The sequence below is a fragment of the Saimiri boliviensis genome, chromosome 8 (genome assembly GCF_048565385.1).
Source record: "Saimiri boliviensis isolate mSaiBol1 chromosome 8, mSaiBol1.pri, whole genome shotgun sequence".
NCBI classification, from domain to species: domain Eukaryota; kingdom Metazoa; phylum Chordata; class Mammalia; order Primates; family Cebidae; genus Saimiri; species Saimiri boliviensis.
In genome coordinates, this window is record NC_133456.1 from 104633514 (window position 1) to 104659155 (window position 25642).

At 37.6% G+C, this 25642-nt stretch overlaps 1 protein-coding gene across 4 annotated transcripts in view; it reads left to right on the top strand.

Moving 5' to 3' along the window:
- The window catches only part of TRDMT1 (tRNA aspartic acid methyltransferase 1), a 64162-nt gene extending 40318 nt beyond the window's left edge, over window positions 1–23844 (top strand). For 3 of the 4 annotated variants that reach the window (XM_003930639.4, XM_074404980.1, XM_010341191.3), the window contains 3 exons: window positions 2031–2088; window positions 3134–3263; window positions 7711–14120. In XM_003930639.4, coding sequence (XP_003930688.1) covers window positions 2031–2088; window positions 3134–3263; window positions 7711–7811 — 289 coding nt within the window. In that variant the 3' untranslated portion in view covers window positions 7812–14120. Of the gene's footprint in view, window positions 1–2030; window positions 2089–3133; window positions 3264–7710; window positions 14121–17133 lie in introns of those variants that run through there. The other variant, XR_012518925.1, reaches the window with a different exon arrangement.
- The last annotated feature ends 1798 nt before the right edge of the window (window positions 23845–25642 follow it).

Sequence of the window (25642 nt, forward strand, 5' to 3'; positions counted from 1 at the left end):
TACTAAAACTACAAAAATTAGCCAGGTGTGGTGGTGGGCACCTGTAATCCCAGCTACTGGGGAGGCTGAGGCAGGAGAATTACCTGAATCCAGGAGGCAGAGGGTGCAGTAAGCCAAGATCACACCACTGCACTCCAGCATGGGCAACAGAGTGAGACTCTTTCTCAACCAAAAACAAAAGAAAGAAAAATTTTGCCAAAGATCTGTTTTGTTTTGTTTTGTTTCTTTTTTCTCTTTTCTTTTTTCTTTTCTTTTCTTTTCTTTTCTTTTCGAGATGGAGTTTCACCCTTGCGCAGGCTGGAGTGCACTGGTGCGATCTTGGCTCACCACTGACTCCGTCTCCTGGGTTTAAGCAATTCTCCTGCTTCAGCCTCCCAAGTAGCTGGCATTTACAGGCATGTGCCACCATGCCTGGCTAATTTTGTATTTTTAGTAGAGATGGGGTTTCTCTATTTTGGCCAGGCTGGTCTTGAACTTGTGACCTCAGGGTTCCGCCCACCTCGGCCTCCTAAAGTCTTGGAATTACAGGCGTGAAGCACCGCACCTGGCCTATCTCTGCTGTCTGAATGCTACTCATTTGATAGGTGGTTGTATGATTTGACAATTCAGGCTTTCTGTTCTTACCTTCTATCTAGCTATTAATATCATGCGTGATACACTGTACCCCAATATAACCATACCAGACTCATTCTGACTTTATTATACTCTGCCCTTGTACCTCAGAGGAAAGAGTTTATTGCTTTCCATTACCTTGAAAGACTTCACTGGGCTATTGTCAATTACCAAGTTCAATAGGTTCTGTTTAGGACTCTCATAAAATAAGGCTTAGCAATTTTGTAATAAAAAACAACCTTGAAATTCTTTTGTAATTATAAAGATAGTATAAAAGGAGCCTGATTGTAAAATTTATTTTGGTATAGATACTATGTGTATATACACACATATTTATATGTGTAATATATGAGAAAAAAAAGTTTGAAAAAATTATTTCTTTTCTGGAATGACGTTTTCCCTCTAATTCCCATTTTAAACTACGTATTCTCTTTGTGAAAAAGAAATAATGCTAATATGTTGAACAGCCAGCTTGGCAATAATCTTAGAGAAAGAAATACTGCTAATGCCTTGCATTTCTGAAGTATTTTATACTTTCTATGCAATTTTTTATGTAATGGTCTGTTAAATGAAAGTGATCATAAAATCATACTGTGCTAAATGACAAGCAGTCAAAGGCTCGGTGGCACTGTGATTGTCATGGTGTTAGAAAGCAGGGCGATGGGTTCTTGAGAGGAAATGATGGTTCAGACTTTATAAAAATGGCAGCAATTTCATCTATACAATATTTGGGTTAATGTGGCAGGGGGACCAATATTAAATTACATTTGAATATAAATTGCATCCTTTCCAGGGATGAACATTCAAGACAGGACAATTAATACAAAGAAATGACAATTTACAGTGCATAATTCAGTGGTGTTTATTCAACTCAAACAACTGTACCATATTTCATTTCTGAGACATTTATTTATTATTCTTACCATTTTTTGGGACAGAGTCTTGCTCTGTTGCCCAGGCTGTAGTGCAGTGGCATGATCTCGGCTCAATGCAACCTCCACCTCCGAGCTTCAAGAGATTCTCCTGCCTCAGCCTCCAGAGTAGCTGTGATTACAGGTGTGTACCACCATGCCTGGCTAATTTTTAAATATTTTTAATAGAGATGGGATTTCACCATGTTGGTCAGGTTGATCTTGAGCTCCTGACCTCAGATGATCCACCTGCCTCAGCCTTCCAAAGTGCTGGGATTACATGCATGAGCCACTGTGCCTGGCCCATTTCTGAGACATTTAAATGGAACTGTCTTATGTCTTTTACCTAGTAATATTTTACCTACAAAGGATATTTATGTGATATTATTCAAGATATTTCAGAAGGATGCAGCTATGTAGAATGATGAATTCATTCAATAAATATTTAAGAAATTTAGCATTAACCCATACATCAGGTGCCACATAATAGTTGTGTTGATTTTTCAGATATGGAAGCTACGTAGAAGGGACAGGGTCTGTGTTGCAGACTGCAGAGGATGTGCAGGTACTATGCATATTTTAAAACTAAAACACTTTAAAACTTTTAACTAAGATGGTTTAATACTTACTTTGAGAACATTAAAATAATTGTATGCATTCAACTGGCCATGAATATATATTTTATTCATTCTAATATATAATACTTGATCACTATTGAATAAATCTTTTTCTTGTTGCTATGCATGAGTATATGCACAAGGAATGTTTTATGTTTTTCTTTTTCTTATTTTTATCTTCTGCTTTTCTTTTATTCCATAAATAGTAAGTTGAAATTCAGCCTACAATAATTAATGTTCTCTAAAATGTTATACAAACATCTTAATATTGGAGTCCCCCTTTGAAGCACACACTATGAAACTTCCTTTTAAGGGAAAGAAAATCTTAGCGATGTACTTTATGAATACTTCTGTTGTTAACTCTTCATGGTGTCATGGTTGAATACAGGCCTAACATGTACCAAGTGTTAAATTTTTTTGAATAATTTTAAAGTGAGATTACATTATCTTCTTTTATACTGATTCAAACTTTTAACTACTAATAAAATTTACCCATGGTAAAAATTCTGTTATAGGCAAGTGAATGTCTGGATTTGAGAAATTATATTTGCTTAATATATTTAATCATTAATCATTTAAGGAAGTATCTTGATGAAATTGAGTATAAAAAAATAAAAGTTCTAATGATTCTCCTGTTTTTATTATAAAATCTACTTGGTTGTTTTGTCAAGCTTCTTTTGCGTTTTTCACTATGTTTCTTTTATATTGTCATTTATTATTTATACTCATATGATTTTATTTTAAGGGCTTAAAAATAACAGATACCCTGAAAAATATCCTGATCTTTTGAATGTTAACCTTTTTCTTTTTAGTTTATGTTGCCATTACTGAGCCAATGTATAGTCTATTGCACAGAGCCATTTTGCCCTGTGCACTTTGCCACTATGTGTTACAGCAGACTGTATGTCCGTTGAGTTTAAACTGTCTCACAACAGGAGATCTTACATCTAGTTACATGTTACTTTTTTAGTTATCTTGGGTGCTTTCTTACAGATTGAGAATATCTACAAATCCCTTACCAATTTGTCACAAGAAGAAAAGATAACAAAGCTGTTAATGCTTAAACTGCGATATTTTACGCCTAAAGAAATAGCAAATCTCCTTGGATTTCCTCCAGAGTTCGGTATGTGGAATACATGTAGACTTCAACTTTCATGTATTTAAGCTCCTGAAAGTCTTTAGGGACTTGTGTATCTAGGAGTTGCCTAAAGAAATGGGTGCAATAAACCTCCTTCCTTTCCTGATCATGCCATTTTTGGCATCTTGCTGACCTCTTTTCCCTTATAACTGCCTCATTCCGTTCTCTCCTGACTCATTCTCCCTCTTGCTAACTTTACTAGTGGGCCACAGAGGTTGGCCTGGCTAGAAGGTTCACATTGGCAACTCCTCACCTCTTTCCACAGATGTCTGTGCATAGCATTCCCTTTCTGGCTTATTTTCTTTCTTCCAGAGAAAGAAAATATTTTAAGCCATTAAAATATTTCCTAGTCACCCCACAGTAGAGCTTGTGAAAGTATGCTTTTGATTGCCTTTTAAAAAATATATGTAAATTAAAAGGCAGTTGAGGGATTATTTTGGAAGGGTTGGGAGTGTATTGATACTTATTCTCCTCAGAGATACACCTGTGTCAGCCATGTGCCCTTACCCTTCCCTACAAGAAGTAGGTGGAGAAAGAGAAGATGGAGAGGCTGTCTCTAGGAAGGAGCTTTCCTAATGGAATGAAAGGGGAACTCAGGAGATGAAATTGATGCAGGAAATTAATTGACAGAGAACTTATGAAAGGCTGGGGACCTACAGCAAGGAATCTCAAGAACAAATGGGAAGATATAGTTGTAGAGTGAGAAAGTCAAAAGCCTAACTCCATTAGCAGTCCAGGAAGTCCAGGGATTGGTGCTCTAAAGAGATTGGACACACTGCTTTGGCCTCTCAGAGATGCCCCAGCCCATCTCCCTGATCCCACTGCCAGGGCCAGTGCTCACAGCTCTAAGGAGGCTGTGGGTTCCTTAGGCCTGGGGTAGAAATGCTCCCAGTACCTGGCTGATGGACTGGGAGAAAGACTGACCTCCCTAGCATGCTTCCATGGCTAGAGAAGGAGGAAATGTGCTTTTGAGGACTCTGATTGAGAGTGAGAATACAGAAAAGCCAAACTTTGTTAAATCCAATACTTTCGTAATATTAATATGGCACTATTTTTCAAATAACGGGCTTAATAGATCATGTTTCAAATTCTACATAATTGATTTAAGCTGAGGTTTTGAAACACAACCCTTTTGTACATAGGGAACAAACTGCCAATATAATTTGACTACCCTCTGGGTAATTGATTCTCTGAGCGTAGTCATGGCAACCAGGTTTATTTTCTATTCCCTGCCTCTTTCTTGGTGATCTCAATTTTGTCCCAGATGTCCTGATGAGTGTTGTTTAAGAAAAACACAAACTTGCCGGGCGCGGTGGCTCATGCCTGTAATCCCAGCACTTTGAGAGGCCGAGGCGGGTGGATCACAAGGTCAAGAGATCGAGACCATCCTGGTCAACATGGTGAAACCCCATCTCTACTAAAAAAAAAAAAAAAAAAAAAAAAAAAAAAATTAGCTGGGCATGGTGGCACATGCCTGTAATCCCAGCTACTCAGGAGGCTGAGGCAGGAGAATTGCCTGAATCCAGGAGGCGGAGGTTGCGGTGAGCCGAGATCGTGCCATTGCACTCCAGTCTGGGTAACAAGAGCGAAACTCTGTCTCATAAAAAAAAAAAAAAAAAAAAAAAAAAAAGGAAAAGAAAAAGAAAAACACAAACTTTCCTTGTCTTAGCTTATGTCACAAAATGAATGAGAGCATTAAAAACAAAGAGCTGAGAATTAGACGCAGGGATTCTCATTCCTAGTTTGCTTTCCTAGCTACTATTTTTTTTTTTTGTTTTTTTTCAGATGAGTGATCAGACATATTATTGAAGAGAGAAAAGAGATTATTAATTAAAACCATTAATTAAAACTAATTCCTCAGCTTTATTCCAGTGCCTTTTGTTTTCAAAGAGTAGTAGTCACTTTGGTAATACTGAACCTTGGTAAGGAGCACAGAGCCCAGAGTCAGACAGCTACTTCAAATCCCAGCCCACCTTAACCATTCCCTTCTTTAATTTACTTGTCTGTAAAATGAGGTTAATTACAACACCTACTTCACAGGGTTATTGTGATAGTTACATAACTTAATATATATGAAATTCTTATATCTGAACATTTTATTTTTAGAAAGCCATTTATTTGCTTTTGTAATCTTTATTTCATAAATATTTTTCTTATTATTTTTACAATTTAAGTGGGTAAAATAGAATTTTCCAGAGCTCTCTGATTATGTATATATAATACATAGAAAAACAGCCTTTGAAATTACTGAACCTCCTTTTAAAATATATGGTATGTTTGTGGAGTTGAGCTTACCCTGATGTCACCACTGAGCAGCACCGTGATACAACGGTCCCTCATGTGTGTTTCCAACATTATTGACTCTGCGTTCAAAAATGGGCATTGTTTGAGCTCTTTATCTACTGACAATGATGGATTTGCATTGATCCTTCCAAATGCTTTGTCCTGGTTCTGTGACTGGTGGTGTACATTCTGTGTAATAGTGGGCTTTTGAAGAAAAACACTAACCTGCCCTTACTGGGCATCAGCTGATACCTTGACCTTGTTCATTCTATGTTTCTTTGTTCTTAAGGATAATTCTTATTATTTTTAATGTATCTAAGTTTTTAAAAAGTGGTCTTTTAACTTAGAAAATTGTGTCATTTTTTCTAAGTTGTTAGGTTGGTACAAAAGTAATTTGCCATTACTTTCGGTGGCAGAAGCCCTTTACTTTTGTGCCAACCTAATAGTTTACATTTAAAGAAATACACACAGATGCACACACATACATACGTACATACAGACATATAATTTGTACAAATCTTACTTGTTTGTTTTCAAACATTTCTTTCCTTCCGATATAATTGTAATACTGTAAAAGATTGTCTCTGGGATAGTCTAAAGGCCTATTTTTAGGCACATTTGTACCTCTGGCTACTTTGAAGTAAATACTTTTAGATAAGTAATGTGCTTGCCTAAAGTATTATCTTTAGAATAGAAACTTTATGATCATATGTAATTGCAACAGTAATTGCAGTGATTACTGTTGTTTTATTGTAGTTAATAAAATGTCAAGCGTCGATGAAGCAACTTTACTGTAACTAATTCTACCTTCCTGTCCTCATGAGTATATGAAATTTTGCTATTCTTAATACTTCTAATTATTTTTTTCATTTTCTTATCTAATTTATTTTTCCTTTATTTCCTTGCTATGCTAGAGTATGCTGAATGTGAAATCCCAACATTTTAACTACCATTATAGTGCATACTCTTTTACATGGACAGTCTTTTATGCTGATATTTGCAAGGTCTTCTTTCAGCATATGAGGTATCCACGGGCCTTTTTGTTTTAAAAAAGGAATGTAGCAAATGAAAGTCCAATATGACAAAGGCAATTTGTGGAAGCAAAGTGTAAAAACAACTGTGGGGGACTTGTATCCAGAATATGGATATCAATATTAGTATTGATGAAGATGTGGATATATTGGAACCCTCATACAGTGCTGGGTGGGAATGTAAAATGGTGCAGCTGCTTTGAAAAACAGTCAAACGGTTCCTCAAACATTAAACACGGAGTTACTGTGTGATCCAGCAGTTTCACTCTAGGTATATACCCAAGAGAATTGAAAATATATGTCTACACAAAAACATACATGTGTGTTCATAACAGCATTATTCTTAACAGCCAAAAAGTAGAAACAACCCAAATGTCTGTGAATGAATGAATGGAAAAATAAAATGTGGTAAACCATACAAAAGAATATTATTCACCCACAGCAAGGAATGAAGTATACTACCTGCTATGACATGAATGAACCTTTAAAACATGTTCAGTGAAAAGACACAAAAAACAACATATTTTATGGCTCCATTTATGTGAAAAATAATCCAGTAGACACCCATAGAAACAGAAAGTAGATTAACGGAGACAGGGAGGCAATAGGGAGTGACTGCTAATAGGTGCTAAATTTTTTTTTGAAGTAATGAAAATATTCTGGAATTAGATAGTGGAGATGTTTGAAAAACTCTGTGACTATGCTAAAAACCTCTTAATTGTATACTCTAAATGGGTGATTTTTATGCTATGCAAATTTTATCCCTAAAATGATTATTAAATCAAAGAAAGAACTTGAAATAATGGCAGCCATAGGTTTTTAAAAAGTGCACTAATGCATGGATTTCTCTGAGTTCGGTGGATATATGTGTACCTGTGTGTGTACTGAATGTGCACTGAACATAACATAATGTGATATGCTACTATCTTACTGTGTAGACAATACCATGTTATAGAATATTTTTGGCTCCAAATTCTCTTTTGTTAATAAAACTTCCTGGAGACCTTAGTGATTTATTTATGAAATGACCACTGTGCCCTTACTAAAGGATACTTCCTTTCATCTCTGGAAATTGTGATTACAAATGATTTCTATAAATTGTTATTTGTCTTTTCCAGGATTTCCTGAGAAGATAACAGTGAAACAGCGTTATCGCCTACTTGGAAATAGTCTCAACGTGCATGTAGTAGCTAAACTAATCAAAATCCTATATGAATAATTTTGAAGTAACTCTGAGAGGTGGCCATATGATATTCCTTCATTTTCAGAGAACAATTCTGAAATTCTGTTTTGAACTAATTCCGGTGAAATGTAACTAAATTATTTTAATCTGTCTTTAATAGGAAATTTGGATTTTATTTTAAAAAATCCACATGGTTTTCAAATTTATATTTCTGTATTTTATAAAATTTAAATTATTGTTATGCTTTATGGAGAGTATATTTTCATATGAGATGTAAATATGTATGTGGAATATTCTTTTTTAAAATTATGCTATAAACAAAGAGCACCTAGAATTTTAGTGTCTACATTAATATCTTGTGAAGTGTCATAACAGGCATAACATATTTTTATGTTAATTTAAAAAGTTTTTTATTTCTAATTTTAAAATGAGTCTAGTTCTAGCCTATTGAATGTTTTACTTAATTTCCAATTCTTTAAACATTTCTTTATTTCATCTAAACAAATGCATATGATATGTAAACCAGATTATCATTATTCAATTTATACAGCAGTCTGAAGAATATGTCAGGAAAAATAATCCTCAATTTTTGATTACCTCTCCATCAAGCAGTCACAGAAAATGTTGGTGCACATGATCTACATTTTCCTCAGCCTCTATCTGAAGGACAAACTCATTGTTCCTTCTTCATTTTGTATGTACTTTCCTTTAGTTTGCTATTATCAAAGCTTCTTTTTGTCTTCTTAGCTTCTGAGTTTAATTTGCCTTTACACACTGAGGAATGTAGCATGGTTAAGATTTCAGGGAGGAAGCTGCCCTCTGACCCCATGCCATATGACATCCCCTTCCCCCAATTGTTTTTTACTGTGGTAACATACACTCTGAATTAACTTTTAAGGCTTTTAACTTTCTCTGTCTCATTCTCAGTAGGTTTCTTGGAATTAGGGTTTCTAATCAAACTAAGTCTTGCATCATAAATTCTATGGTTTGTGATAAAAGCAAGTGACAAAGAGAGATGAAAAAAACAAGTCCAGAGATCTTACTACAGGATTTTTATTCAAATATGTATTCTTAAAAATCAACTATTTTGACATAGAGAAATGGAAAGTTTGTGCATTCCTTGTGGGAACATAAAGTGGTGCAGCTGCTGTTGCAAAACAGTATGGAGGTTCTTCAAAAAATTCAGCATGGAATGACCCTGTGATTCAGCATTTCCACCTCTGGCTGGAGACCCAAACGAATTGAAAGCAGGGACTTGAACAGATGTTTGTACACCAGTGTTTATAACACCATTGTTCACAGTAACCTAAAGATAGAAGCAGCCCAGGTGTCATCCCATTTACCCATGTCTGGATAAATGAAATGTGTTAACGTGCGTGCAGTGGAATAGTACCACCTGCAACAGGAAGGAAATTCTCACATATGCTGTGACACGGACAAACCTTAAGTACATTATGTGAAATGAGATAAGCCACTCTGCAGGGAGGGAGAATGGGTAATAATTAGTGCTTTATGGGTACACAGTTTCTGTTTGGGATGATGAGAAAGTTCTGGAGGTGATGGGGAGGATGATTGCACAACAGTGTGAATGTACTTAATGCCACTGCAACTGTACATTTAAAAATAGTTTGTGATAAATTTAACAAGTATATTTTACTGCAATTGAAAATATATTCTATTACCAGTTTTTCAGAACTCATAGATAAATATGAATGAATACAGGGAAGCCGTAAGGCAGCCCTGTACAGAAACTATCACTATCTACATATTTCATATGTGTTCAAAGACAGAGCCTATTACAAGTCTCATAAATTTCAGTAAACAATCAAATTATTTTGGCACACTTTCATGTAGCTTCTCTTCACTGCTGAAAGATTCTAAATAAAATGGTTTAGGGTTTTACTGTGACTGTACTAGTAACTATGCTATAGTTATAGTATCCTACACTCTGTTGCGCAACGTTATACAAAATAAGTGTGGTTACTGAGCAGCAACTATGAATACTTGAAAGGTCTGTAGAGACATTGCTTACAAACTGGAAGTCAGAATGTAGCTTTGTGGAATTTTTAAATTATGGAAACGTATTCACAGGAAGACGGTGATTCTTGCCCTTAATTCATAGTTGAAAATATACAGTAACAAGCATAAAAAACTCACATCTTAATGAAGATGTATCTACCAGCATCATTTAATTAGCAGATGTATAGGTATGCATAATTAATTTGGCAAATGCTCTTTTATGGAATGTCTGCTATATGTTTTTGGTAATAATGCTGCATAAAATTTGCACTGGAAATTCTGTTTCATGATATTTGGGCTTGTATATTTACTCAGATGTTGGAAAACATAGCTTCTCATTTTCAAGAGAACTATATGTAATTCAGTCTTCACCATACCTAACAGTAAACTGATTTTTCATTGTCCTTTTCCCATCACCTCTTCTCTTTTAAATGGCCTGTGAGGTAATTCTAAGGCATTTATTACCCTGCCTCGTATTTTTGATATGTCTTCAGGATCCAGAACTAATTCTAAAAGATGATCCATTAATGTAAACAAAACGAGTCATAACTGGAAAATTATTTTGAAGACATGGGTAGTCATTGCAGGAGGGGTCAGAGTCTGACAATCCTCAGTGGCAGAGATGAAGGAGAAATGACAGCATCACCTTCACAGAGGACCCTGGACAAGGTGTTCTGGCTGTTCGGTCAGACCTGCACCATGGGCATTGCCCTGTGCCTGGAAAGGTGAGAAAGTACCTCCAACCTTCAGCTAGCTTGTTCTTCCTCAAAAAGTAGAGCCTTCTAAAGAGGCAAAACCAGTAGTTGAAATTGTGAACAGTGAGGGTCCACCCCACACTTTTTTTTTAGAAATTTGAGGGCAAATTGTTGTTTGAAATAATCCAACTTTTCAAAGAGGCAAAGTTATTTAGTATAGAGGCTTTAAGTTGCCCTGAAAGGCTGCATTGCTACCATGTGGGATGTAAAGTTGGATGGGCTTAGAGGTGAGTGCAGGCAATTCAGTACATTGGTTGTGGGTAGAATTCCTCAGCAGAAACCACCATCTGGCCTTTGCTCCCATCTTCAGGTCTAGAGGGATTAAGCTGGAGATTTCCAAGGAGAGAGAAATGAACTAAAGATAAATAAAACTGGTTTAATTTTAGCCATAGCAAAACAGAACAAAGCAACCTCATTTCATTCAATATCAAGCAACTACTAAACCATGCATTCTTCAAGCCAGTTGTATCTGCATCCAAACTAGTCACTCTGGTTGCTCTTCTGCTTTGATAACTTAAGAGTTAGTAAAAAGAAGTTTCTAAATAAGCCAAGATAACACAATAAGGACTAAATTTTAAGCCCACACAGACAAAGAGGTTAAAGTGAGTTTTCTGAGTTGCTTATGTTATGAACAGAAGATTACCTTGTCATAATTTGGCCTTCAGCTTGGAGTTCTGTTTTAGGCCATCCGTTATGACACTGACTTACTAATAGCTTTGGACTTTGAAACTCAGTGGGGGTCATATAGCCTCAGCAATTTTTTTTGTAGCCTGTGATTGCATTGAGATTATATAATTTTTAAAGACATGGCCTTTGGACCTCTGTCTAGTAATCTCTTCCTCTCATCATCTACCATTCAAATGTGCTATATACAACTATCATATCAGCTTCTTAGCAAGCACTTTTCTGGTCCTCCATCATATCCACCAAGATGTCTAGTGCCTTTCCCTTAGCATTTTTTTTTTTTTTTTTTTTTTTTTTTTTGGTACGGAGTCCCACTCTTGCCCAGGCTAGAGTGCCGAGGCATGATCTGAGCTCACTGCACCCTCCCACTTCCATTCAAGTGGTTTTCCTGCTTCAGTCTCCCTATTAGCTGGGATTACAGGCATGTGCCACCATGCTTAGCTAATAATAATTTTTGTATCAGTAGAGACAGGGTTTCACTGTGTTGGCCAGACTGGTCTCAAACACTGGACCTCAAGGTGATCCACCCACCTCGGCCTCCCAAAGCGTTGGGTATTACAGGTGTGAGCCACCGCACCCAGCCTCCCTTTGCACATTTTTAAAAAGGCATTAAGCATCTTGCACATGTTCTTTAGTTTCAGTTTGCATGAGTCAAGCTGTCTGTGTCATTTTCCCTTTCACATTCTTTGTCTTTGCTGCTAAAATTTTAAAGCTTCGGTGTAAACAACAACAACAAAAAAGGGCCTTTTTTGTTTCTAGCTTCTGTTTCTCTCTGTAGGCTGTCTAAGAACATTTTAAGGTACTCAGGCTGTTCAGAGTCTTACACAATTAAGATCCAAACTCCATCACCATTCTTGTCTAGTTTGTGAATTTGTTTCTTTTTAAATATATTTAGTCAAGAAATATGAGCATGTACAAAAAGCCGTTTAGGCTTTGTATTCCCCAAGTTCTCATATAAATTGGTTTTATATTTACCATAGATTCTGAGTCTTACTTTCAACGACATCCAGCACGTACTGAATTCTCCCTCAAGTATACCACCCTTGACTCCTAAAGCTTTCAAAATCTCCTTTTTCTTGTAAATAAGAGACTGGAAATTTTTACAAAAACTAAAAGATAGGAATTTAATTCTCCCGTAGAATTCTCTTCTGAATAGCCCTAGGGTTTTTCATTTCTTTGCTTGTACCTAGCATGGATTCAATGTTTACTTCAAATATTTGCTCTGTATTTTGTTTGCATTTTGATTTCTATTTTTATCAGGACAGATCAAAATTATAAGAGTGTGCATAGAGAACATGTTTGTTTAGCTACATTAGCTCTATAATCAGATGAGATCACCTAGAGGGTCAAGGATGAGAGTGAAAGAAAGAGAAGAGCAGAGACTTGGAGCTGACTTACCTGAAGATTCAGTCCTCAGGTCCCTTTCTACCCTTCACTTTTCAGGCCATTTTTTTTTCCGCCAAAGAGTCTCGCCCTTTCCTACAACTTCAGCCATTCTGCTGATGACACCCAGGTGACTCTAAATCTGCTATTTTCCTAAGTTCTGTTCTAGAATCTTGATGTTAGGACATTTTTAACTTAGATGTTTTGCTGTTCAAGTTATGTCAAATTTGCATCAAATTTAGCATGTTTGCAATGTAAGCATCCTCCTTTCTGCAGTCAGTTCCACTCATGACTTTAATGTTTTTCTTTTTCTTTTCTTTTTTTTTTTTTTTTTGAGACGGAGTTTCGCTCTTGTTACCCAGGCTGGAGTGCAATGGCGCGATCTCGGCTCACCGCAACCTCCGCCTCCTGGGCTCAGGCAATTCTCCTGCCTCAGCCTCCTGAGTAGCTGGGATTACAGGCATGCGCCACCATGCCCAGCTAATTTTTTGTATTTTTAGTAGAGACGGGGTTTCACCATGTTGACCAGGATGGTCTCGATCTCTCGACCTCGTGATCCACCCGCCTCAGCCTCCCAAAGTGCTGGGATTACAGGCTTGAGCCACTGCGCCCGGCTGACTTTAATGTTTTTCTTTATGGTTCCATTACTCTCCAAATCTTCCAAGTTCAAGCTTCATAACCCAAGATCATCTTCACCTTCTTTCTCACTCTGCATTCCATTGGTCAGCGTCTGTTAAAATAGCCTTCCTAAGGCAAGCCTTCTCTGAATGATGATTTATTTTTAGGAAAACTTTTAAGAAGTCACTGAGATTTTAAAATGCCCACATACATATTTGCAGTCATATTTGTGTGCTTGGTTAAACATGTTGACATTTAACAGATTTGAGCCTTCTAAATTTAATCTAGCATGAATGTAATTTTTACTAAAATATTTGCTATTTTACTCAGCTGGTTCCTTACACAAGTCCTGTTAAATTTCACATGTGAAAAAAATGACTGAAAACACCTAATGGAATGTGATACTCCTTGTGTAGTAGAAATGAGTTGAGTTTGATATTTGAGAGCTGATCCTATGAATGAATAGACAATAAGGTGAATAGTTGTTACGATTTGAGTTTTCTAAATGGAAAATGTTTCATGTTTTAGAGAATGTAAAATTCCACAAGGGCAGAGATTGTTAATACTTTTTCCACCCCCAGTGACTTAAAACAGTACTGGTATGTAGTAAGCACTCAATAAATATTTGTTGAATGAGTGAAAATAGGAACCATACTGGAATCAATATTGAAGCTACATAGAAAGCATCACACTGTGGAATTCAAATAGTGTCTTTAAGTTATTCTCTTGAAAACTATTTAACTTGTCTGTTACTGCCACTTCTTCCATGCCCAGTGGAACAGCCACAGTTATTCAAGTCCAGAACATATGATTTAAAAAGTAATTCTAGGGTAGGCTTGAGCTTTTGGCTTTTGGAAAGTTGTGCAAATAAAACTCTTTAAAATACTGTATTTTGACTTCTGGTCTTGACAAGAGTGTAGAGTTATTTCTCCTTGCTTCTCCCTGAAAAGTACAATTACAAACTCTGGGTAAGTATAATTATAAAATAATGCAAGAGGAATCAGAAGGAGAATTCTGAAAAGTGGGAAAAGAGGAAGACACACTAGCTAGGGACCCCAAGACTAGAGGAGCAACATGGTTCCAAGACATCTGACCCCTCACCCAACTTTCTGACCTACAACCTAGCAACAGAAAGCAGCCCAGAGAGCGTTGTTCCTGCAGAAGAGGGAACTGAAGTCTAGTTGGTAATACCAGATGAGTCCGGCTCTACCATCATGGGGGATATATATCAGAAACCCCGCTGGCAAACATCCAGACCTGAGACTTGTGTGCTGAGAGATGAAGATCCAGGGGGCTCTGGTAAAAAGCATCTGACCCAGTATCTGAGCTGGAGACTCCCTTCTCCCAGAGGCACCATGGGACCTGGCTTGAGGGAGAATCCTTCTTTTCCTAAAGTAGCATCATCAAGGACCATTCGGGAGCCCCAGCAGCACCAGATAAACCAAGTGGACCAAAATAACACTGCAAAGGCTCTAAAAACTAAATTACTGTTGGAGTCACAGCCCACAAAAAACTAAGCCAGGGCTTTGCTAAACACAAATGGAGTGACTGCCTGCTAAAATAAAAGATTAAAATAATAGACAAAATATTCAGGATACAATGAAAAATAGCCTGTCATACCAAGAACCAGAAAAATCACAACTTGAATAAGAAATGACAGTCAAAAACAGACGACAACATTGAGACAAACCAGATGTTGGAATTACCTGACGAGAATTTTAAGCAACTCTCGTAAAACTGCTTCAGTGAGTACTTACAAATTGTCTTGCAACAAAGAAACAGAAAAGCTCAGCAAAGAAAGAGAAGTTAATAAAAGAACCATCATGATAAGTGCACTATATGCCAGTTTTAAAAATAGAAATAAATGGCAGTTATACAACTGAAAAATACAATAACAAAATAGAAAACATTCGGTGGTGACAGATAATTTGATTAGATCCTGGACATTTTGTCTGTTACATTAAGTTTTTATTTTCAGAAAGTTAATTATGTGTCTTGGCATGAATTTCTTTCAACATGGCAGATATTTCAAAGTGAATGTAATATCCTGTTTGGTGTTCATTTAGCTTCTTGAATCTGTACATTTATATTTTTTGCTAAATTTGAGATCAGCGGTAGAGAGGAAATGACAGAAGATAGAAATCTGTGAACCTGAGGACAGATCAGTAGAATTTACCTAATCTGAATGACAGGGCAAAAATAGGCTGACAAAAAAAATTAAGAGCCTTGGGGACCTGTGGGACAATAACGAAATAACAGTTATATGTTTGGGATGCCAGAATTAGATTGGAAAAATTGTAGCTGAGTGTTCAAATAATGACTGAAAACATCTCAAATTTGGCAAAACCTTAAAAGCAGCTGGAGAAAAATGACACATTACTGTGGGGCTAGATGCACAGTAGATGTCTCATCAGAAACCATGAGGGCCAGAAGTAGGTGGCATCGTCCACTATGAATTCTGTATCTAGCCAAACTGTCCTTCAAGAGATCTCTCTCATACCTATATATGTATAAATACACATGTACCTCTATGCAGCGCTTTACAATTATTAGGGAGTGCAGGTAGTGACATGGAATTAGGCTTATGTGAAATAATCAAAGAGATCTAACATGTATCTCTAATGACTGTAACAAATTGTTCATCTGAAAATAGATTGGAATAAAATAATGATATCAGTTATGATAGAGTAATAGCATTTTAATTTTTTAAATTGAATGTGTCTTTTTGTTTTTCATCAATGTGATATAATAGTTTTGTAATTCAAAATTCTTTTTCTTTCAAAACACTCAATTTCAAGTCTTGACTGTAGCGTCTGATCATTGCAAGCTTGTAAGTTGCTACCTCATTTGCATTTTGATGCTATGTAATAGAATCTCCTCCCCTGCTGACTTTTTGCCTCCAGAGCAGAGTATTTGTGTATTCCCAGTACCTTTCTCAGATGCTGACAGATAATGGGTACCTAATAAATAATTAGCCAATTAACCGATTTAGATATGAGTATGCTGAGTATGATAATAGAATCGTAGGTTCTTTCATGGCTTGGGGTTTGTTTGAATAATTCTGTCAGCCAAAAAGAAGAGAAGCATGTTAGCTGTTGCTGGAAGACTATTTAATGCCAGAATTGTGTGTGACTCCTACTGTATTGTTTATGTCTCTTCTAAACATAGTCTGGGAATTGTTGACAAAGCTTGATTTAGCAGTACTTCTGTAACAAATATAGCCCAAGTCACTATAAAGAAAACATACAAAGGGACAAAGGTGTTGTTTTTTTCTAGATCTTAGAATAATGGCACTGAAAAAGACTGAGTGAGTTCATCTCATTCTTTCTGCCATTGATGACACCTTAAATCTTCCCACAGATCTATGTGGCACTTCAATTAACAAATCCCCTAGGAATGATGCCTCTTTGTAAGGCATTAGCCTTGTGAAATCACTCCTCCCACCATAAATCACATCCGTAATGCAAAGCTTCCTCTCACAAGATAGAGGTGATTGTACTGCTTCTGCATCTATCTTCCCAATTAAAGGTACAAGAGGCAGAGTCTGAAGAGTGCCAAGTATCCCCAAACTTTGTTTTTCTTTTCCTTCCCAGAAGAGAATGAACTTTTTCTCCCCATCCCAGTGGTGACACCCTCACCTCACTTGTTCTCCTCCCCTAATGGAACACAAAATATTGTCAGAAAGATGCACGGTCCGCTCTTCGTAAGATCAGATCCAATGTAAGTTGTTTGCAGTTAATTACGACTTGTATTTCTTCAGTTATTCATGCTGAAGTCTAAGTACACTCAGACATTTTCCTTTGATTGTCATGTGAATGGCGTCTCAATATTTCACTTCATTGCCTTGCTTAGTGAATTTTAGGAGTCACCAAGTAGAAAACTCATTTTGTCCTTTTTAGGTTAATTTGGAACAGGATGCCAGGAGGGTTCACCTATGGTAAACTCCGCTTCACTGCTTCACACCTTCTTGGAAATCAAGCTTGGACTAATCCAGTGGGATTGCTGAAGTCCCCATTCCAGGAGCTGTTGGAGGTAGAGAAAGCTCTGTTGATTTTTTACTAGCGTTTGGAGGCTTTAATCCTAGCAATTAGTATCTCCTCTCATATGTGCTGATCTTTAACCACTCCCCATCTCACAATGACAGGAAACCCTTCAGTGCCTATTTTATGTTTTCTGTAGCATTTGCTTGAGTTACAATTAGGAAGTTGTATGTGTGCACACGTGTGTATAATGTGCCATGAACACCCCTGTGCTCCTTAACCAAAGCCCTATTCCCCTATTGCATTTCTGCCTCTGTATTTGAATTTTGTTATTTTATTCTCATTATTTATGAAGGGATTATATGACCTAAAAAAAAAAAACTTGAAAAATGTGGAAAAGTTGTCCAAACTCTCAACAATCTGCTTTCTCAGCGAAAGCTCTGCCAAACCTCAATAATTTTAAATGGTAATGATCAAGTCATAATTCTTTTTCATTCTACTCAAAGATAATTGTAGTCATTGTAGTAATGAGCATGGAGAACAAATGTCTGCTTTATGTTCCCTGAGCCAAGACCACACTTCTTTCAAAAAGGTCAGTTCATCACAATAGTGGACTTGGTAATTTCCTAGGTGCTAATGCACTTCACATGAAATGAGCAAAAGAATAGTTTTAAGTATACATCAGCTTCCATAATTATTTTATGTAACCATTCATGGAGAATAAATAAATCGGAGAAATGTTGTATTGCCCCGAAATTTTGCAGAAAATCACAAAACTGACAATGTAAATTTAAGCAATTCTGTGTCCCTGAAAAAGAGAGTTAAGTGTCATAAACATTAAAAGATCATTATATTCACAAATGTTTCCATTAATTAGTAAAAACCAGATTAATTCTGCAGTGTTCTGTTTTAAACTGATATGAAAATGAAAAGGGACTAAAAAAAAGCCCGAAAGCCAGACTGAAGCTATAAAATGTAATGGGAGCTAGCATTAGGGGCATGAGAATCTTGCCAACTTGTCCATCCTCAGCGCACCTCTGCGTCTCACCCCCTCCTCATTTTTATGACTTCTACATTGATCCAGCCCTCCAGATAAATTCTGCTGGCCTAGCAGAAATACCACATAAGGATTATTGCACTCAAGATAAAAGAGCAGCCCCCTGTTAAAAAGATTAAATCAACATTCTCTAACTTGCCACTTAAGGCCTTCTATCAATGTCCCTTCTTTTACCCAGCCACTTTTCTCCAAGGTCACCTGCTGGATAAGTGGAAACACCTTTTTTTCTTTTCTTTTTTCTTTTTCTTTCTTTTTTTTTTTTTAAGACAGAGTCTTGCTCTAGAGTCTTGCTCTGTCACTCAGGCTGGAGGGCAGTGGTGCCATCTCAGCTCACTGCAACCTCTGCCTCCTGGGTTCAAGGGATTCTCCTGCCTCAGCCTTACCTCCCGAGTAGCTGGGACTACAGGTGTATGCCACCACACGTTTTTTGTATGTTTAGTGGAGACAGAGTTTCACCCTGCTGATCAGGCTGGTCTCAAAGTCCTGACCTCAAATGATCCGCCCAGCTTGGCCTCCCAAAGTGCTGGGATTATAGGCATGGCCACTGTGCCCGGCCAGTGGAACCACTTTCTATAGTGTGCCCATACTGAGCCTTGGACATCTTTCCTGGTTTGGAACCTGCTGTGTACTTAACAGCATGTTACTGTGTTTTCTGTCCCATCTTGTCACACCTTCGTAACGTTGTCTAACTCCAGCTCTCCAGATTTGTGCATTATGACTTCATTGTAAGTCAGAGAAAGTCAATAAACTTACTTCTTTTGAATTTCTCCCATGGTCAAGGACAAATATATCTGCACTAAATGCTTATTAAGGCTCTAAAACAATGGAATTTGGATAAAGCTGGTAGGAATAAAAAGTGAATCTTGGTATAAGAATAGCAGTGAAATATTCTAATGTGGCAATGAAGTGCTCTTCAAGAATTTGGAGAAAAAAATAGAAAATAAGGGGGTATGTAAAGTCTGTACACTTAGTATAAAACCTTTAGCCACCTTTCCTAGTCCAGGTAGAAAACTGGAGAATTTTTTTCTGGACAAAGTGAACGTCCTCAGGGGAAAATGCCTTCAAAGATGGGAATCCAGGGTTCCCCAGTGAAATTGCCAGTTTGCCATTTGGTCACTCTATGACAAAGCCTACCAGTTACAAACACCACCACATGCACACAGACACACACAGTCTATCGTCCGCTCTGTAATGTCTTTTTATTTTTTGAGATGGAGTCTCACTCTGCTGCCCAGGCTGGAGTGCAGTGGCATGATCTTGGCTCACTGCAACCTCTGCCTCCTGAGTTCAAGTGATTCTCCTGCCTCAGCCTCCCAAATACCTGGGACTACAGGCATGAGCCACCCCACCCAGCGAATTTTTGTATTTTTAGTTGAGACGGGGTTTCACTGTGTTGGCCAGGATGGTCTCAATCTCCTGACTTTGCGATCCGCCCTCCTCGGCCTCCCAAAGTGCTGGGATTACAAGTGTGAGCCACCCCGCTGGCCCATGATGTTTTATTTTTAAATGTAAAGGAACATTTAAGGATCTATAGGTATTTGAGGAAAGCCTCTAGTATGAAACAGAAAGCCCTAAACAAGCAAACATATGGGAGAAAAAGAACTTAGAGAAAATAGCCCATACAGGAAACAAGAAAACATCAAAAAGCAATTATCTAAAAATTACTAGATGATGTTACAACTATGAAACAAGAACAAAAAAGAGGTTTTCAAATTTAAAATGATAGCAACATTTTAAAACAAATACTAGAAAATTAAAAGAGAAAGACTTTCTTAGAAAGTAGAACAAAATAAGAAAAAGAGGTGGAAAATTAAAATAAGTTAAAAGTTGGAGGATCAATCTAAGAAAAATATAGAAATAAAAAACACAGTGGCAGGAACCACTTGACTCTCTTCATGAGTGGAGGTGTCTTCGTGCACCTAGGTCACTTTAATGAGTGCATGGATAATTGTCAGGGACGAGGATCTTTGTAAAATGCAGATTCTAATTCAGCAGGTTGGTGGTAGCACCTGAGATTTTGCATTTCTGACAAGCTCCTGAGTGATGCCTGTGCTGCGTCCATGGACCACACTTGGAGTAGCAAGGTTCTAGTCTAGGCCATCTCTGCATCTTCCATACTCCCATCTTAGTTGATTAAACCACTTGCAGAGAGTGAGGCCTGTGAAGCAGCAAAGAGTGGTGGATGTTCCTTAGAGCTCTGTGTATCCAAATCTGAACTCACTATCTTTCCTCCAAAATCTTCCCATGGCTATTCTTTTAATTAATATCATCTCTTTGATTCCAATTTTCCAAGCAGGAAACCTTTGCATTAACTCATTAACTTCCCCCTCTAATAGTTCCTTTTTTTTTTTTTTTTTGGAGACAGAGCTTCCCTCTGTTGCCCAGGCTGGAGTGCAGTGGCATGATCTTGGTTTACTGCAACCTCCGCCTCCTGGGTTCAAGCGATTCTCCTGCCTCAGCCTCCCGAGTAACTGGAATTACAGGCACACGCCACCACACCTGGCTAATTTTTGTATTTTTAGTAGGAGGGTTTCACCATGTTGGCCAGGCTGGTCTTCAACTCCTCACCTCAAATGATCTGCCTGCTTTGGCCTCTCAAACTGTTGGGATTACAGGCATGAGCCACCGTGCCCAGCCGACTTCCTCCTTCTAATAGTTCTAATGAAATATTAACTGCCCAGGTATTTCTTTAAGAGATCCTGTTTCCTGAGTATCTTTCTCACTGTCTCCTCATCTGTGTGTCCATTGCCTTAAGCCTCTCCAGGTCACATCTGTTTAAACATACTCTAACCTCCTTACTAAGTCTGGTCTCAGACGTGGCTCTGCAGGGATGCTTATAAAATGCAAACATGACCATGTTAATCTCCTCTTTAGGAGACTCTCATAATTCTCCATTTTTAAAAGTAAGTAAAATCTAAGCTCATTAAAATGACATTTCAAAATCTTTCTTGATTTGGCTTCCTGTCCATTTTTAAAACTTCATCTCCCACATGTACACACTGCTTAGCCCTGCCGAGCTACTTTCTACCGGAGACCTTTGTATACACCATTGCTCTGCCTGAAACTCCTCACTCCACTATTTTACCTTGGGAACTACTCAGATGGACTCCTGGGAAGCCTGCATTCCCTTCCAGGCAGTCGATTCTGTCCGCCACTGTTCTCTAGTAAAGCTGTGTGTGTCTCTCTCTCTCCTCTCTTTTTTGTCCTTAGCCATATTTTGATTATTATGACCCCTGCTTCACCCTAAATTCCCCTCATGTGAAATTCTAGTATACTGGGATTAACTTTTATGCATGTTTTTGATGACCACAGAAATTTTTATTTGTGAATTCTGTGGGAATTATTTAAAGGAGGAGCAAAGAACTGAGGGTTCAAAATATAAAGGGAGACGAAGTGGATGTCACAGAAGGAGAAAAGGTTGCACAGAGATTATCTTGAAAAAGATTTTTTTAAAAAAGAGAAGGAGTTCATTCTGATTCTTACAGCTACGTTCAGGTGTTTTTGGAAGGAGGAAGGGAGGGAGAGAAGGGAGCTAAGACTTCTGTGAGAAAAGCCTGGAGCCAGGATGAAGAAGAAAGAGAAAGGTGAGACCATGTGGCAGGACTGGGAGCAGAAGTCAGCAGGTCATGAATGATTAATTAGCGGTACACTGAACATTTGGATACCACCCCACTTATGATATCTGCAACAAAGCAAAATACCTATGCATGCATCTTGTTGAAGAAGTCTAAGAGAGTAAAGGCTAATGAGTAGAAATCAAGAGTACAGCAGACACCGTTATAAACTTAAAGTATATAACATGCCATTGATGTTATCAGTGTTCTGACCTAAGGGTTTTATTTTAATGAATGCATTAAAATGTGCAGAAGGGTTCCTTAGGTAGACTTTCCATCTAGGACTCCTCCTCCAAATACTAAGGAGCCCCCAGAGCAGACTCTCCCTGTCCAAGGGTTCCATTGCCAGCACCCCATAAGAAAGCTTCCTCACCCTGGTTACCCAGTTCTACTCACTGATGAGACCATTTCCTTTGGGACTGCCTGCTCTTAAAACCTCTTGGATTTAAATATAATCTTGCTCTCCACCTACCAGTGTGGAGTTGTTCTGTGCTTCCTGGAGTCACCTTGCCTTGTTTTTAGATATCAGTTAACCTTTGCCTCACATGCCTAACTCCAGGTCAGCTATCTTCTTCCTCTCTCAGAGTCCCCAATTCATCTCTCTGCCCTGAACTCCTCTTTTATGGGAGAGATGATCAGAGACCCCTGCTTCTCCTTGTATCCAAGATTTTAAAGACAGCTGTGAATTCTTTTTATTATTTTTTTCTTTTAAGGAACCTAAACTCAAGAGAGGATTAAAAAAGGGTGAGGATTATTATATTTCTTTATATGATATTGATAATAACAGCTTATATTTAATGAACACTTACTTTATGCCAGAAACCAAATGTGCTAAATATTTTACATACCTTCAGGGCTGTTATTATCTGTCTGCTGATGAAAAAACAAGGTTCCATGGTCAGTAAGTCATGGAGCTAGACTCTGAACCCACGTAAATGAGCCTCAGATCCATGTTCTTAACCTTCAACTGTGTGGTCTTCCCTAAACTGGAGCCTCTAGAGGGGAGGATCTGCAATTTACTACATTTCGTATTCCTGTCATCTTACAGGTGGTTAATATGTAAAGGGCACATGCAGAATATTAGTGGAATGCATTCTGGATTAGGGAACAGAGAGGAGCTTTACTAATCAATGAAAGATAGAATTTCAGGTCTACAGAATGTGTACCTTGCGGAGGAGAAGAAGGGAGATTATTTAGCATCTAAATCTGAAGGTCATGGATTCTAAACGACTTGAATTCATCTTTGCTGAAGAAATTCTGAATAAAGTCTACAGAATGAGTGACAATGGCATGGAAACAGCGATTGATTTTTATATTGCTTTTCACAGAGTCATCACATGCAGACAGTCTGACTTGGCTATTGATCTGAGCTAGAGTTGAGTGAGTGAGCTGGGTTAAAATTCCCAACTCATCACTAAAAGTCAGTCAGACCTTGAAAGAATATTACTTTCTTTTTTTCCTAGCATGAGGGACAATGAAGAATTGAATGCCTAGATTGAGAGCTAAGAGATTACCTTTACTTTTTGGGGTAATAAGCACATTAATGAAACAAGAACATCCTGTAAAAAAGGAAGTCTTTGCTAAGATCATGGTGGAGGCCTTTTCTATTTCACTGGAAAGATTTGCCAAGTTTAGTGATCTTTAGGAAAGTATAACGATGAAAATAGTTATGTCCAGAGCTCAGAGAATTCGAATTGTTCTTTTTGTTGAGAGACTCTAGCCCAACCTATTTTATCCTATTCGAAACTTGCCAAATATTTTATATTGTCAGTCTTTCCCTCCACCCCAAGCCAAGTTGTTAAGCTTTCAAACCAACAGATTTATTATGATAAATGTCATCTCAACTATTTATGTAAAGGCTATTGGACATCTTTTCCTAGTGTTTAATTAATACCAAATTAATATTGTGTATCATCCTGATATATGAAGACATATATAAATACAGAGTGAATTTTTTTTTTTTTTTTTTTTTTTGAGACAGTCTCATTCTGTTGCCCAGGCTGGAATGCAATGAAGCAGTCTCGGCTCACTGCAACGTCTGCCTCCTGGGTTCAAGCGGTTCATCTGCCTCAGCCTCCCAAGTAGCTGGGATTATAGGTGCCTGCCACCACACTTGGCTAACTTTTGTATTTTTAGTAGAGATAAGGTTTCATCATGTTGGCCAGGCGGTCTTAAACTCCTGACCTTGTGATCCACCTACTTTGGCCTCCCAAAGTGCTGGGATTACAGGCATGAGCCACTGTGCCTGGTGAGAAATAATTTTAATCAGTTTTGTTGTGGGGTGATTTACATCGATCAAAAATGATCTATTTTAAGTATACAGCTTTATGAGTTTTGATGAATTTATGCAGTCATGCAACCACCATCACCACAGTCATGTTACAGAACATTTTTATCATCTTAAATGTTCACTTATTCCTCCTTGCAATCAATCTTCTCCCCAACTCCTGGCCTCTGATTTGCTGTCTATCAACATAGTTTTGGCTTTACTCGATTTTCATATGGAATCATAAAATACAGAATCACTTAGGAAGTAGTCTTTTGTGTCTTACTTATTGCTGTCCTTGAAAAATATTCTTATATTTTTCAGTGACATGCCACATATTGGCAGAAAAATATTTGCAAAATAATATTTGAAAATTCTTGTATCTAGAATATATGAGTTCTTACATTGTGCACGTGCCTGTATGAAGGAGATAGAGGTGTGTGTGCGTGTGCCTGTAAGAAGGCGATACAAGTGTGCATGCATGTGCCTATAAGAAGGAGATACAGGTGTGTGTGCATGTGCCTATAAGAAGGAGATAACAGGTGTGTGTGCATGTGCCTGTATGAAGGAGATACAGGTGTCTGTGCATGTGCCTATAAGAAGGAGATACAGGTGTGTGCTTCTCAGTTTTGCTAACAGTGGGAGTTCAATGGGGCAGAGAGGGAGGACTGTCCATGATGCTCAGCCACATACTGTAGAGAGAGGCAATTTAATGTTAAATGACATGCCATCCTCCCTCTCTGAGTCCCTTCTCCCAGTCAACTTTTTTCTTTTTCTAGAACTACTCATTATCCCTCATGGCTAAAAAATTAATTGCCTTAGGTGGAGAACTTAATTTCTAGTATCCACGCCAAATTCAACTCCATGGTTTCTCCGTATCTACTGTGTGAACTGCTTAACTGACGCCCCCTTCCTCCAAATGAAGGATTGCTCAGCATTTTTGGATTCTAGAATTATTGTTGCCTGCTTTCTTTCTTTGGGAGTTCTGAATTTCTTTGGTTTTGTTATAAGAAGTAACCCAAAATTTCCTATAACACTAAATAAAGTGGTAACTGTCTTAAAAAAAAAAAAAGACAACGTAATTTTTTAAAATAGGCAAAAAGCTAAACAGACAGTTTACCAAAGAAGATAGACAAATGGCAAATAAGCATAAAAAGATGCCCAACATCTTTGGTCCTTAGGGAACTATAAATTAAAATCACATTGAGATACCTGTGTTGACACAAAGACCTGCTGACAAATGTTCATAGAAGCTTTATTTATAATAGTCCCAAACTATAAACAAGTCAAGTGTTTATCAACTGATGAGTAGATAAGCAAACTGTGGGATGGCCATATGATGAAATGCTACTCAATCATAAAAGGGAACCAGTTACACTACAGAACAGACAAATTACAAAAGCATTATGTTGAGTGAAAGAAGCAGATACAAAAGACTATATAGGAGACATTGGGAAGGTTCAAAAAAATTTAAAAAGCAGTGACTATTTG